Genomic DNA, 14,151 nt, shown 5'->3' with positions numbered 1-14,151 from the left:
GGTATTAAAATCCCCTACTATTACTGTTTTGCTGTCAATTTCTCCCTCTGGTCTATTAACGTTTGCTTTCTACTTTTAGGTGCTTCCATGTTAGGTGCATAAATATTTACAATTGTTATATCCTCTTGCTGGACTGACCTCTTTGTCATTATGTAACACCCTTTTTTGTCTCTTATTACAGTCTCTGTATTTGTCTCTTATTACAGTCTCTTATTACAGTCTCTGAGACAGGACTCAGTCGTTAGGCGTCTGCCTTTGGTTCAGGTCATGATCCCAGGGTCCTGGGATCAAGCCCCGAATCAGGTTCCCTGCTCAGCGGGGAGTCTGCTTCTTCCTCTCCTGCTCCCCCAGCTTGTGTTCCCTCTCTCGCTGTGTCTCTCTCTGTGAAATAAATAAATAAAATCTTTAAAAAATAATAATAAAGTCTATTTTATCTAATAGAAGCCTCTCTACTGGGGCGCCTGGGTGGCTCAATGGGTTAAGCCTCTGCCTTCGGCTCAGGTCATGATCTCAGGGTCCTGGGATCAAGCCCTGCATCGGGCTCTCTGCTCCGTGGGGAGCCTGCTTCCTCCTCTCTCTCTGCCTATCTCTCTGCCTACTTGTGATCTCTGTCAAATAAATTAAAAAAGAAGAAGAAGAAGCAGCCTTGCTACTCCAGCTTTTTTTGTTTGTTTGTTTCCATTTGCATGAAGTATCTTTTCCATCCCTTCACTTTCAGCCTGTATGTGTCCTTACAACGAAAGTGTTCTCTTGTAGGCAGCATATAAAAGGGTACAGGTTTTTTTTTCTTTTTAATTCATTCAGCCATTATGTCTTCTGATTGAAGAATTTAGTTTATTTACATTTAAAGTCAAATAGATAATAGGTATGTATTTATTGCCATTTTGTTCATTGTTTTTTTGCTGTTTTTGTAGTTCCTCTCTGCTCCTTTCCTCTTCTGTTGCTCTTCTCTCTTATGGTTTGATGACTTTCTTTAGTAGTATGCTTATGTTCCCTTCTCTTTATTTATTTTTGTTTTTACTATAGATTTTTGCTTTATGACTACCACGAGGCTTATGTATAACAACTTATAACAGTCTGTTTTAACTTCATAGTGACTTCTTAAGTGTGATCCCATTCTAAAGCTCAACATTTTTACTCTCCCCCACCTAGGTTTTGTGTGTTTTTTTTTTTTAAGATTTTATTTATTTATTTGACAGAGATCACAAGTAGACAGAGAGGCAGGCAGAGGGAGAGGAGGAAGCAGGCTCCCTACAGAGCAGAGAATCCGATGCGGGGCTCGATCCCAGGACCCTGAGATCATGACCTGAGCCGAAGGCAGAGGCTTTAACCCACTGAGCCACCCAGGCACCCCGGTTTTGTGTTTTTGATCACATTTTACATCTTTTGACCTTTGTATCCCTTAACTAATTATTGTAATCATAGTTATTTTTACTACTTTTGTCTTTTAAACTTCATACCAGCTTTATAATAATTAATCTTCTACTTTTACTATATATTTACTTTTCCAATGGGATTTATTCTTACATGTTTTTTTGTTACTAATTAGCACCCTTTCTTTTCCATACTTTTTACTTGTACACATTGGTGCGCTCTCTATACTCCAGGAGGAAAACGTTCACAGATGGGTTGTGTGGTTCAGAGGGGGCTCCACTTTGTGAGTGTGGGGCAGGGCTGAGGAAGTTCTGGAGAGGTGGGCTCTAAGGAGGGAGAGCTACCCTCCCGCATTTGGCTGACGGGGCACCATACTTCTGCTTGGTCCCCTGCTGGTAAGGTTAGGGCTGAGAGAGATGCAGTGTTCCGAGGTCACCACTAGGGGTCAGGCACGCCTGCTCTACTCTGCGGTGTCCTCATTTTTTGGCTCTTTCTTGGCTTGGAGGAGCCCTCCTTGGTCTCCAGCCTTCTCCTTGCCCCAGGCTCCTTTCTCTCTCACTTGTCTCAGCCCAGCCCTCCCTTCTTTAGGCCACCCCATCCAGCCATCAAATGCAGGGGCAGACAGCCTCCCAACTAGACAGCTTGGCATTTCTCCTGACCTTTGGGGAGTCCTGCAGCCTCTCACTTCCCCGATTTGGGGAGTGACTAATTGTTGAGCAGAAAGTGCCTTCTCCTATCTTATCTCTTCTGCCACCATTCAGCTCAAGTTCTATGGTTTTGTCTCCAAGCAAAATGGAAGTGTTTCTGGATTACTCCTTCTAATGTCTTTTCTTACGTGGGTCAACAAAGCTCTTCTCCAAGCCCAAGCCCTTGTGTGGCCCCCAGAGCCCAGTTTCAAGAGCCCCTCAATCTTTTGATGAGAAGGTTCTCACCTCATTCCAGCACAACACCCACATACATAGAGCCTTGATCCTTCTGGACCTGATCTTCATTTGCTCTCTGGCACATATCAGACTCTATTCCCTCAGGTCCCACTTTCATCCACCCTCCATGCTCCCACTTTCCCTCCCCACAGCCTTAGAGGCTCAGCTCCTCTAAACGGTTCTTTACCATCTTGACATCCGTCCTCATACAGGAAGTCTTCCCTCTGCCCAGTCCAGGTTCTAGAGACAAACCTATACGAGGGAATGCTAACTCTGCCAGGTACCAGCTATGCTACCTTAACCTCTCCAACTCTTAGCTTCTTCTTCATCTGTAAAACGGGGACAGTGGCACATGGTTCTCAGATATGCTGTGAGGCCTGAGTGGTCGAAAGCTCTGGAAGTGTTTCACACAGTGCTGGTACCTAGAGGTGCTCCGGGAGATAGTCCCTTGTCCTTTCCTTCAGGTACAGCGCACCCCAACTCCACCTGCCGATGGAAGCCTGTCCTTGTCTCTGTGCACTGGCTCTTTCTGCTCCCCCACTCCACTCCTGAGCAGAGCTCTGGCCAGGGCTGAGCAAGGAGAACCAGGGAGCTCAGGGGCATGCAGCCACCATGCCAGGGGGATGGGGAGAGGTGCAGGGCTCTGTAGCGACCTCAGACCAGAGCTCCACCTGCAAGGCTGTGTCCTCACTCTACCATGCACAAGACCTAGAGTGGCCTCTACTCTTCTCCCTGGAATTATTCGGGGTCCCTTCTGGCTTGGGGATGGGAAAGGTCTCCCAGAGTCCCCTGAGGCACTGAGAGGACCAGAAGGCTGGTGGGAGACGAAGGAGAAGGAAGGGAGGCAGGGCAGGGGAATACCAGCCACACACTATTCCACGTCCCTGCTCCCTTCCCATCCACCCCCACCCTCCACCAAACACGATCCCTGGGTTAATTTTTAGCATCGCAGCTCGCACATTAGTCACTCCCTGTCACCCACCTACACGGCAGGAGGCTGCTGTGCTGGTGCCGTCATCCCATCATCTGTGAGGTGGGATTCAGCCCCCCTTTGGGCACCCCCTCACCTTCCTCTGTGCACACTGTGACCAGGAGTCCCCTTCGACCTGGGTGAGGGCTACAGGACATCACTCCTGAGACTAGATGCAGGGGAGGAGGGGAGGAAGAGGCTGGTCACAGAGGGGCTGGGTATCTCTGCTGGGAGGAGAAAGCCCTTGCAGAGCCCGCCCCCAGCAAGGTGCTAGGCTTTGCTGGGGCAGCTGGTCCCCTGGCAGTCCTGGGCTCTGGGAACAAAGGTAGGGAAGGGCCCCTCCCCAAGACCTGAGCCTCTGGGAGCTGCTGTTTGTCATGGCTACTGAGCAGCTGTTCAAACAGGGAGCCTGGGGAAGCTCCATTTTCTTAATCAAATGTTCTCCCTCCCCATGGAACCAGGGAGGGCAAGGTAGCCAGGTGCAGGTGCCTGGGCTGGGGCTGACGCCTAGCCCCAAAGGGATATCATGAGAGGGGCCCACAGGTGCCAGCATCAGCTGGAGCAGAGAGGGGCCTCTTCATCACTCCGACCCCAGGGCTGAGAACAAGGGGTGGGGGGGAGGGAGGCGGAGAGGGAGGTGGTGATCACCTCTCTGCTGGTCCGCCCAGTGGAAGCATTCCTGTTTATTAAGCACCTGCTGTGTACCTCACTGTGTTAGGCCCCCCAGGTACAATGTAAACAAGGCTGAGTTTCCTGCCCTAGGGAGGCAGAAGACCTATCTGTACAAGAGAAGTCATATAATTACCAATGGGGAGTAAGTGCTGTAAAGAAATAAAAACCAAAAAACAACAACAACAAAAACTAGAGGGCTCAAGATAAAGAATGATGAGGACAGGAAACTACTGATCTGATCTGGGAAAGCTCTGTGAGGAAGTGTTTAGGCTGAAGCCGGAGGATGAAGAAATCAGTCTTGTAAAGAAGAGTAGTCCAGGCAGAGAGCACATGGTGGGCAAAGGCGAAGACAAGAAAGGGCTGGGCATATTTGAGGAATTAAACTAGGAAGAACAGTGTGGCTTGAACAGGAGAAGTGACATGGAAGGAGAAACAATTTGAGCTTGAAGAGAGAGATAGAGACCTGACCCCGGAGGGCCTCCTGCAGGGCATCCCAGTACGCTCGCTCGCAGATGTTGTGCACTGCACAAAGTCTCCTGGTTACCACATTCTTGGGCCTGTGTGGCTGCTGTCAGCTCAGAGGAAGGGATGTCTTTTTGTCATTTGTCTGCCCAGAAGGACAAGATGTTATGGATAAGCCATAGGCAACAGTTTGGATTTTATTCTTTTATTCCAGGGGACGCCGTGACGGGTTTTAAGTGAGGAGGGTTATGATTGGATTTCCTTTTCAGAAAGATGGAGCCCACACTACTAGGTGAGGGGATGGGCCTGGGGCAAGAGAGGAAGCAGGGAGCCCATTCAGGAGGCAAGTGCAGTTCCATGCAGGACTGTGAGGGTAGGAGATGGCCTGGCTGGGGTAAGGTGCCACTCAGACCCCTTAAAGCTGCCCTTGTATGCTGGTCACTGCCAGCAAGCACTGGCATAGGAGTCTCACGTCTCAGGCCTAGCTCCTTGCTTTCTTCGTGACCTTAGATGGGTCACTTGCCTTGGGTGTCCTTAAAGAATGGTCCACCTCGCAGAGATGCTGTGAGCACGTGCTGTCGTTATTGGGGTCTGACTGTGAGCTAGTAGCAGGCAAGAACGAAAGTGGCAAGAAGACAGGAAAGGTCCCCGGAGGGCTGCTGTGAGGAGTGTGCCTTGTCACAGGGAGCCAGGCCAGGCCAATACCAGACTCCACAGAAGTCAAGACAACTACAGAGGGTGATGAGTGGTAGGACAGAAAAAGCCAGGGCTCTGCCACAGGGGAAGGTGTGACTGTATTTTCGACTGGGTGGGGAGTCCTTTGGGAGGCAGAGCTGAGGACTGAGGGGGCCAATTATGGGAAGAGTGAAGGCAGAGGGCTCGAGCAGGTGGGATCTGAAGCGTTCCGGATATAGCGAAGGGGCCAGAGAAGGAAGCGAGGAGACAAGAAACTAGGCAGGCGGGGGTGTCAGACAACCCAGCATGGGAGTCAGAATCTTATTTTAGGAGTACAGTGAGGCATTCTAGAACAATGGAGTGGTCAGTGGTTAGGCCTGTCACAGGTTGGGGGGCTGGCTGCTGAGGCCTCCTCTGTGGGAGACCAAGGCCCAGCACCAAGAGGGTTCCAAGCATAGGGATAGTTAAGTCCTTGAGAGGAGCCTTGGCCACCCCCCTGTTGTGAGGATTTAGGAAGGGAAGTTCAAGACAACCAGAAGCCCAAGTTCTGAAGAGGGGGTGGGGCCTCTTCCTCAGGTTCATACGTGGAAGTCAAGATCCCCCAGACTATGCCCCTGGCTGCAGTCTCCAAGCAATAAGATGTAAAATACAGTGTAAGGGGGTGTGTGTGTGTGTGTGCGCGCGCGCGCGTGTGTGTGCATGCACGCGCAAGGAGGCGTGTGTGTTAGAGGGAGGGGTGTGTGGTAGAGTCAGAGCTTTCTGGAGCCCCGTCCTGCCCCCCCACCCCACCACCAGGTAGTCACCACGCTGACAACAGATGCAAAAAACCGTCAATTTTATACAGTTTGTGGTTCAGAAGCAACAATATGCAAAACGGTGGAACAGTCTGGGCTGCCCCCATCCCACCTGGACACGCCCACTCCTGTCCCCCAAGGGGCAGAGAACCCAGGACCCCTGCCCGGCAGGACCCAACTTAGTTACAGGCCCCTGGGAGGGGCCAAGCCCTTAGGGGTCGAGGCCGGGAAGGAGGGGGCCCAGCACCTTAGGCCTCTTCAGGGGCCCGCTGGTTAACTGGAACTGTGCATGTGTCTGGAAGGTAGGGGAACGACCGACGGGAGGCAATTTCTCCCCCAGGCCAAGGGTGAGGAGCAAGTAAAGCTGAGGAGAGGGCTTCGCGGGACAGGGTTCCTCCCCTCCAGAGGGGTTTTCCTGGACACCCCACAAGGCACTACTGACCCAGATGTAGGATGAACGCCCCCAAACCTCTCCCATCCCCAGCTTGCCTGGTTCTCCCCGCCCCACCTCCCACTGTGGTTTAGGGGAGGATGAGTTGAAAAGGAATCTGGAGCCCCGGGCTCAGCAGCGCTCCGCAGAGACAGCCAGGCACCAGCAGACCGACTGGCGCTGGCAAGGACCCTCTCCCGCTGCGCTGGGCTCCTGGGGTCCCTTGGGGGGGGGGCGTGTACCCGCCCACCCGCCCCTCCCCTCGCCCCCTTTCTGCACTGGCTGGATCGAATAAATAAATAAATACCTTTCCCACCCGCCCCGCCCCTACAGCTGGCTCTCCTCCTCCTCCAGCGAGCGGTTGAGTCCGGGGATAAACTTGAGCAGCCTCCGGCGGAAGCTGCGGTACTTGGCTTTGCGCAGGCCGGGGCCGCACAGGGCCTGCTCCCGGGCCTCAGTCCAGAGCGCGCCCGGCGCCCCGCCGCCGCCACCGCCGCCCCCGGGGCCCGCGCACCGCACGCTGGCGCTGCGGCTCAGAGCGGCCCGGGGCGTGGACGCCGGAGCCTCGGCGGGGCCCGGGCCCGGAGCGCGGGCGGGGGGCGGTGGCGGCGGCGCGGGCGGCTCGGCGCCCCCGAAGAAGCACGTGTGGTAGACTGCGTCGTCCGCGTCGCCCCCGGCCCGCCGCGCGGCCCCGCGGGGACCCCCGGGCGCGGCCAACAGGGGCCCGAACGGCAGGGAGCCCGGGAGCAGGCCTGCCCCGTACAGGCAGGAGCGCACCGACTCCAACGTGTCGTAGATGCTCGGGTCCTTCACCACCAGGCCTGACAGGGAAGAGAGGACAAGAGGGCGGGCCGTCAGAGCGCCCGGGGAGGGGACCTCTGCTCCTTCCTCCGGACCATCTGACCATCCGTGTGGTCCCCTGGCCTAAGCCCCACTTCCCTCCTCTATAAAACAGGATTCTCCACTCAAGTCCTTAGGAGGACCGGCCGGGACGGGGCGCAAGGGCGCCGAAGGTATTTGAAACCGGCTCAATGAGCCTCGCCGCTCCCATCTGTGAAATGGAGATACTAAGGCTTTGTCAAAGGCCATCATGAGAATGAACTCAGAATGCGTGTGCAGTGTAGTAGCCCAGGGCAGCGCTGTGCCCGGAGTAGTAACCTCTCTCCACCTAGGAGAGGGAAGGAACGCTCTAGTTCTGAGGGGGAGCGTTACTGAAGGGGGGTGTGGGTGGGGGCGAGTTTCACTCACCGTGCACCAGCCGCTGCTCCTGCACCATCAGGGACCTGTATTCTCCCCACTTCTCATACAGGGTTTGCTGCAAGAGACACCCCCCCGCCCCCTGTCAGCAGATAGCAAGAAAGCAGGAGGTGGGAAGAGACAGACCGAGGGGGCGGGCAGGACACAGAAGAGATCTTAAGGTTAAAAGCAGGTTTGGACAGGTAAATAGGCCCCTAGGAAGACTGATGCTGGAAGGGGCAGGGGCTGGGGGAGGAGAGGGCGGAGGGGGCCATTATCCGGGCTCTCTTACCTTTAGGTACTGCAGACGGGCCTCCAATTCCGCCTTCCGAATTGACGTCCCATATAGAGTTTCCAGCCTGGGGAGGTTGGGGAATCAAAGGCTGTGTGAACCCACAGGGTGTGGAAACTGAGAGAAGCTGAACTCGGGGGATCCTCAGGGACCGTGGCACCCGGACCTACCTGAGAACGTTTCCAGATGCCTTAATGATGTCAACGATCTCTCGATGCCGGATGCCTTCCACGTTCAGGCCATTGACACTGGCAATGGTGTCCCCTGCCAGGCAGAGAGGGGGGTCAGTATCTGTTCCTTGAGGCACAGCCGAAGAATTCTAGCCCCCTACCAGAGCCGGAAAGGGTCAGGGTAAGAACCCCACAGAATGCTCATGAGCTCCCTCCAGCCACACCTCATGGTTGTGGGGGAAACCTCGTCCTGGTCCAGCAACCCCGCTGCAGGGGTCAGGCCCTCATATGCCCACACCTTCACCCCACCCTCAGGAAACTGTCCCCAAAGGCTGAGCCCTCTCAGATACCCTGGGCTGCCCTGGGAGCTGGTTACTTCTGTCTAGCCCCCACGGGGTCATGAGACTCAGCCAAAAGGGAGGGGTCAGGATGAGCAGCACAGAGCTGGGACCTGACACCAGCACCCCAGCATGAGAGGCCTCAGCTTCTGAGAGCCTCAGCCACCAAAGAACCTCCCGACTTGAGGCAGGGGAAGCCACCCTCTCCGAGGGCCCACTTCCCATCTGTAAAAAAGGGGGCGTGGATCCCTGTGGTGGCTACTTCTGGGATAAGCAGGGAGAGTGGATGTGAAGGTATTGTGCAAAGTTGAAGTATACCAGTTGGCCAGCAGGGGCTGCTGGTGAGTGGGCACGGAGGTGCAGCTCAGGGAAGAAAGTGGTAACTGAATCGGGGGAGGGGCAGTGAGTTCATAGGGTCTCAATCCCCTCCCTGGGACCTGGGGCTCTAGATTTGGCCAATCCCAAGGGTTCCCTACTGGAAGCATCATATCATTTCCTTGTTAGAGGAAGGAGCACCGGTTCCCCAGAGTTGGGCCAGGTCGGTGTGGGATCCGTCCTGATCTCCAATACCAAGCAGATCTAAAGGAACGTAGCCCCTTTCCCAACTCCTGCCCTGGGCTGGATGGCCAGATTGCCAGGAGGAAGGAAAACAGCCGCAGCAACATCTGCCATTAACCAGGTCCTGGCTCTGTGCCTGGGGAAACCCCAGGCATGTTACTGCCCCCATTTTGCAGATGGGACTGCTCGATATCACACAGTAAATGGCATGTTTGCTTGGATCCAAAGCCTAGATTCTATCCATTCTTTTTTTTTTTTTTTTTTTTTTAGATTTTATTTATTTATTTGACAGAGAGAGAGATCACAAGCAGGCAAAGAGGCAGGCAGAGAGAGAGGAGGAAGCAGCCTCCCCACCTAGCAGAGAGCCCAATGCAGGGCTCGATCCCAGGACCTGAGATCATGACCTGAGCTGAAGGCAGAGGCTTTAACCCACTGAACCACCCAGGTGCCCCGATTCTATCCATTCTTCTTTTTGGCCTTCTCAAAACAGGAGGAGGAAGGGGAATTGATTTCAGAAGACATTTCTCAGCCCCTCTGCTTGGGAGTAAGGTCATCCTACCTTCCCGGAGCCCTGTGTCCTGGGCTCAGGCCTCACCTGGTGTGAGCCCAGCCAGCTGGGCAGGGCTGGACTCATGAACCCGGCAGACAAAAGTCACCATCTCCACGCGCTGCTCCTCCCGGTGGTGAAGGCCGTAAGTCTGTCAGAGACAAGGGGACGATCCACCAGGGCTGTGGCAGGGGCCAGCCATCCCTGGCCTCCCGATCCCTCACTCCCTCGGTACCCAGCTTCTCCCACCTGGATCTCAAAGCCGAAGGTCTGGTTCTCTTCCTTCTCCAAAGTCAGCACTTTCCTGCAAGGGGACACAGGGGCCATTTCAGGACTGTCACGATGAAAAGGAACTTGCTGGTCCCATAGTGTGGCCTTCCACTGATGGTGGGTTCTGCTCTAGAACACCCAGGCAGGACTCATCGGTCTCCAGCCACAACCCACTCTCATCACGGGTTGCTGGAATGCCCGTCCCAATCCCCAGTCCAGATCAGCTTCATGGAGCCACAGAGAATCAATCTAGCCTCTGGGGCAGGGAGGCACTGGAAATGGCTGGCCCCCAGAGGGAATGGACTCTCTGAGCTTTTGAGCCACTCCTCCAGCTTTCTAGCAAGCCCTAGGGTACCACTCACTGACTCGCTGAGGCCCTGAATTCGGGCCCCAGCCCTGAGCCTCACCACGGCAGCCTTGGGGAGAGGGCTGGCCCCACCCCTGGAGGCCAGTCACGAGGCTCAGCCCAGACCACAGCTGCTCCTCCCAGCTGCAGCTGGCCAGCCCACCAGATGTGAGGCTGGGGGGAGGGGAACCTCAAGGCCGCCCCTTCCCGCACTGAAGGCCTGCCCACTGGACACAATGGTCTGGAGCCGCTCCAGATCCTCGCCTGCTGAGGGAGCCCAGAGTTTCCTCTGCCCACCCCCACCCCCTTCCTTCCCGCCCCGCCAGAGGCAGTGAAAGCAGCCTCCAGAGGCCCCTTCAAGTCTCTGGCCTCAGAAAGGCCCTGGAGACCCAGGCCCACAGCTCCCAGCTTGACCCAGATGCCCCCAAATGCTGACCAGCAACTCCCAGCCCTAACTTGAGCTCCTCCCCACTGGGAAAGAAGGCCTTTCCCCTCACTGTGTGTGTTGTGCGTTGGGCCGAGGAATAGGGTGACTGAAGTTGTGTGTTACCCCAGCGCTCTCTGGGTTTCTGCAAGTGTTGGCCAACTTTTTTTCTGCAAAGGGCAGATAGTACATATTTTAGGCTTTCTTTGCGGGCTCCATTTGGCCCCTGTCATAGATTGTTCTTTGTTGTTATTTTTACAACCCTTTAGAACTAGAAAAACAACTCTTAGCTCAGGGGTCCAACAGGCCAATCTGGCTAGCAGGCTGTCGTCTGCTGATTCCTTTTAGCAGCCAGGCCCCAGTCTGCATGGGACTGAGCAATGTAGGGCCTGAGGTCGGCGCCTACTTCAGCCCTGGCCCCAGGATGGGGGCAGCAGAGGACTAAGCTCTTGGAGGCAGGGGTCGCTGGACTCAAACAGCAGGACGCCAGCCGGGCTAGGGTCTGGGCCCTAGGGTGGGCTGGGACCAGGAGAGCTCAGGGGAGCCCCCCGAAGACTTCCAATTCCTCCACCTCCCAGATCTGGATCTCTGTGGGGAGGGGTAACTGGCAGGACTGGGGGTGGCATGAGGAGCACCTGATGACTAAGAATCCCTACCTCCTTTCTCTGCCACCCCCTTAACACAGCCCACGCCCCCACCTGCCCCTCACTCCTAGCGAGGAAAGCCTGCTGAGAGAATGACTCCCACTGGGCCGAGAGCTGTGTCCTGCTGCTCTCCACCCCCAGCCCACCTGACCCTTGGGGACCAGAGCAGGGGCTGGGGTGCTGGCGACTCACCGCTGCTGTTCGGGACTCTGGCCAAGATTCTTCCAGCGGAATCCTGAGCCCTGGGTGGGCAGATACAGAGGAAGGAGCAGGTGAGGGGGACTGTCCTCGAGCCCATGCTGACAGTCCTACTCTGGGAGGTCCCTCCCCTGGGCTCCAGCCCTGGACCTAGCACCTCACTTCCTGTCGCCTGCCTGTCTGGTGCCAATTCCATACGTGCTTTGGGGCCAGTGTAACTATTCGCCAAGCGCCCCTGCGGCATCACCCCACAGAGCTCTCCCTAAGGCTCTACCCCATAACTGAGACTGTGGGAACACAACGGTCCTACCGGGTTCCAGATGCACAGACTTCTAAGCATTGTGCTAGCCCAGATGGCGAGAGGGGAAAAGGGGGACTCATTAATCTAGATAGAATAGTCTCTACCCTCAGGGTGCATGTCTGCAGGACTCAGAGCCCTCAGACTCTGAAAGCTGAGATAGGGGCTCTTTCCAGATGTTCCCAAAGAAGGGCAGGGGGACCCTGGGCTTGCTTATCAAGGTACTCCAGAGACATTCCCCACCACCACCACTAGTTGGGCATCTCCTCCTATTTTCTCAGTCGCAAACAGAGACTTGGGGGAGCTGGGGTCAGAGACCCAGGTCTGGAGGGCCAGCAGTTCCAGCCTGAACATGAAAAGTCAGGGGTCAGTTGGGCCACCCCTCCTCCCCCAAACTACAGGCCGTTTCAGGGACCAACTGTGGATCCCAGCGGTAGGTGGCCAGCTGCACCCAGCTCCACCTGGGTTTCTCCACGTTGCCATATATTTTGTTGCACTCTTGGACAAAAGAAACAAAAACCAGACCTCAAACTTGTCCTTAAGTCTCACTATACTTAGGAGAGAGACTGGGAGGGTTTTTGGGGGGGGGTGGGGGGGTTGTCAGAGCTGAAGATTCCTGCTTTCTTGGGACCCTGGAGCAACTAGTCTCTCTCCTTCCCTAAATTATTGGCCCTTGGAAGAGGCTGTGCCAGACCAGCCCCTGTCCCACGATCCCTAAACAGCCCAGGGCCTTCCAGGTCGGGCCCTAGTTAACCCTCCCCCCCAGGCTGCCCCAAGGCTAGGAAGAGAAGTGAGCCCTCTTTTTCCAGAACCGAAGACTGGCCTCAGGGGTGGGGGCAGTTCCCAAATGGGCCAGGGTGGAAGGACTGGGCAGCATAGAGAGAGACCCCTTTGTCTTTCAACCCGATTTTCATAAAATGCAAATTCTCAACAAGCTGTTCATTGTATGGGGGGGGGAGCCAAGGGCCGGGGAGGTGGGGGGCGTGCTGAACGGGGAAAGGCCACCAGCCCCCCCCCCCCCAACCTGGGTCTGTGTCCTGACTTCTGAGCGCTCAGGTCCCCACAGGCCAGAGGAAGAGCCCCGCAGAGGGGGCGACTCGGAGGGCGGGCGCGGCTCGCATCCTTCCTGCCCCGCGGGCGCCCTGCGACCCCTCCCACCGCGTCCGGTCGCGGCGAAGTCCCGGGAGCCGTGCCCTCGCGCCCTGCACCTCCGTCGCGGGGCAAGGCGCAGGCCCGGAGCCCAGCAATCCGGGCGTCCCCTCGGAAGGGTGAGCTCTCGGGAGTCCGCCGCGCCGCACGCACTTTCTCGTCCACCCGCCTCCCTCTCCCCCCACCCGGGCTCTGAGACCCTCAGTATGTCCCGGCGAGTGGCGGGACGCAGCCCTAGGCCTCCGCGCTCCACTGGAGAAGCCCAGGCGAAGGGTCCCGGGGGCCTCGAGACACCTGGGCGCGGGAGGCGGGGCACAAGGGTGCAGAAAGCCAGATGGAGTGAGCAGGAGAAGGGGGTGCTCGGGAAGGAGAAGAGCGAGACGCGACGGCTGCGCGTGGGGAGCGGAGTGGGGAGCCGACGAGATCGGGGGCGGCGTGGAGGCGGGGGAGGCTTAAGCCTTTGGAGGAGAAGGCCGAGGAGCCTGACCAAGGGACAGCAGGTTCAGAACGTGTCGGGGGTAAGAGCGGGCTGGGGAAGTAGGTGGGGGACGCGGTAGTCCCCGAGGAATATGTCGTGGGGTCAACGGGCACAGAGGCGGGATGTTGCGGGGCTGAGCAGTCTCGGGGAAAAGACACCGGAAGGTACCGAGGGCTGGGGGGCCGTGGAAGTTGGGGGGTGGCGACGCACCTTTCGGCGGGGCAGGGTGCCCCCGGACACGGCGAGCGCGCGATACAGCTCAGCCGGGTGATAGTCCTCCAGCGCCGCGTACAGCTCGTCTCCGGGGGCCCCAGAGCTGGCGGCAGCAGCACGGGGGCCCGAGGCCGGGGTCCGGGCTGGAGTGGAGGGAGCGACTTCCGAGTCGGGAGCCCGCGCCGCGGGGTCCGGGGCGGCCGCCGCCTCCTCTTTCTGCTGCAGCTTCCTGAGTCGGCGGAGGGTCATGGCTCCAGCGCCCGGCGACCGGCGACCCTCGGAGGCGGTGTCGCGCCGCGCGACGGGGTTGCTTGCGGCTAGAGGGTGCCAGCCGGGCGGGCCCCCGGTCGCTTCCCTTTATAGGATCGGCGAGCTGGGCGGGCTGGGGGGCGGGCGGGGAGCGGCCTCGGATGGCCTCGCCCCTAGAGCGGCAGGCCCCGCCCTCTGGGGGGGCCGCTGCCCCGGAGCCCCGCCCACGGCGTTCACCGCCCCGCCAGGCTGGGGAAAGTCTAGGGACCTGAACACTCACTGGGGAAAGCCTAGCCACGAAGGAGGGAAGCAGGACGTCCTCGGGCGGGGGTCTCCCGGATACCTGACGTGTTTGTGTGTGTGTAGGGGGTCTCCCGGATACATGGCGCGCGCGCGCGCGCGCGCGCGCGCGTGTGTGTGTGTGTGTGTGTGTGTGGTTTT

General features: G+C 57.2%; 1 protein-coding gene across 2 annotated transcripts; it reads right to left on the bottom strand.

The window, feature by feature from the left end:
- Positions 1-6,627: 6,627 nt before the first annotated feature.
- On the bottom strand, positions 6,628-13,766 carry LOC111157906 (general receptor for phosphoinositides 1 associated scaffold protein). 2 transcript variants are annotated; one of them, XM_022519629.1, is made up of 8 exons: positions 13,459-13,766; positions 11,318-11,367; positions 9,691-9,745; positions 9,490-9,592; positions 7,999-8,092; positions 7,829-7,895; positions 7,549-7,615; positions 6,628-7,121 (listed from the first exon to the last, which is right to left on the bottom strand). In XM_022519629.1, the coding sequence occupies exons 1-8, from the start codon at positions 13,708-13,710 to the stop codon at positions 6,628-6,630; spliced, it is 1,182 nt and encodes a 393-aa protein (XP_022375337.1). In that variant the 5' UTR covers positions 13,711-13,766. The 2 variants fall into 2 exon arrangements, with proteins under 2 accessions (XP_022375337.1, XP_022375338.1); XM_022519630.1 differs by lacking the exons at positions 9,490-9,592; positions 9,691-9,745; positions 11,318-11,367; positions 13,459-13,766 and adding an exon at positions 9,415-9,448.
- Between the last annotated feature and the right edge of the window lie 385 nt (positions 13,767-14,151).

The sequence above is a fragment of the Enhydra lutris genome, unplaced genomic scaffold (genome assembly GCF_002288905.1).
Source record: "Enhydra lutris kenyoni isolate GAN:26980312 unplaced genomic scaffold, ASM228890v2 scaffoldscaffold56, whole genome shotgun sequence".
Classification (NCBI taxonomy): Eukaryota; Metazoa; Chordata; class Mammalia; order Carnivora; family Mustelidae; genus Enhydra; species Enhydra lutris.
Note: the sequence above shows the minus strand (reverse complement) of the source record. Positions and strands in the feature narration are given on the sequence as shown.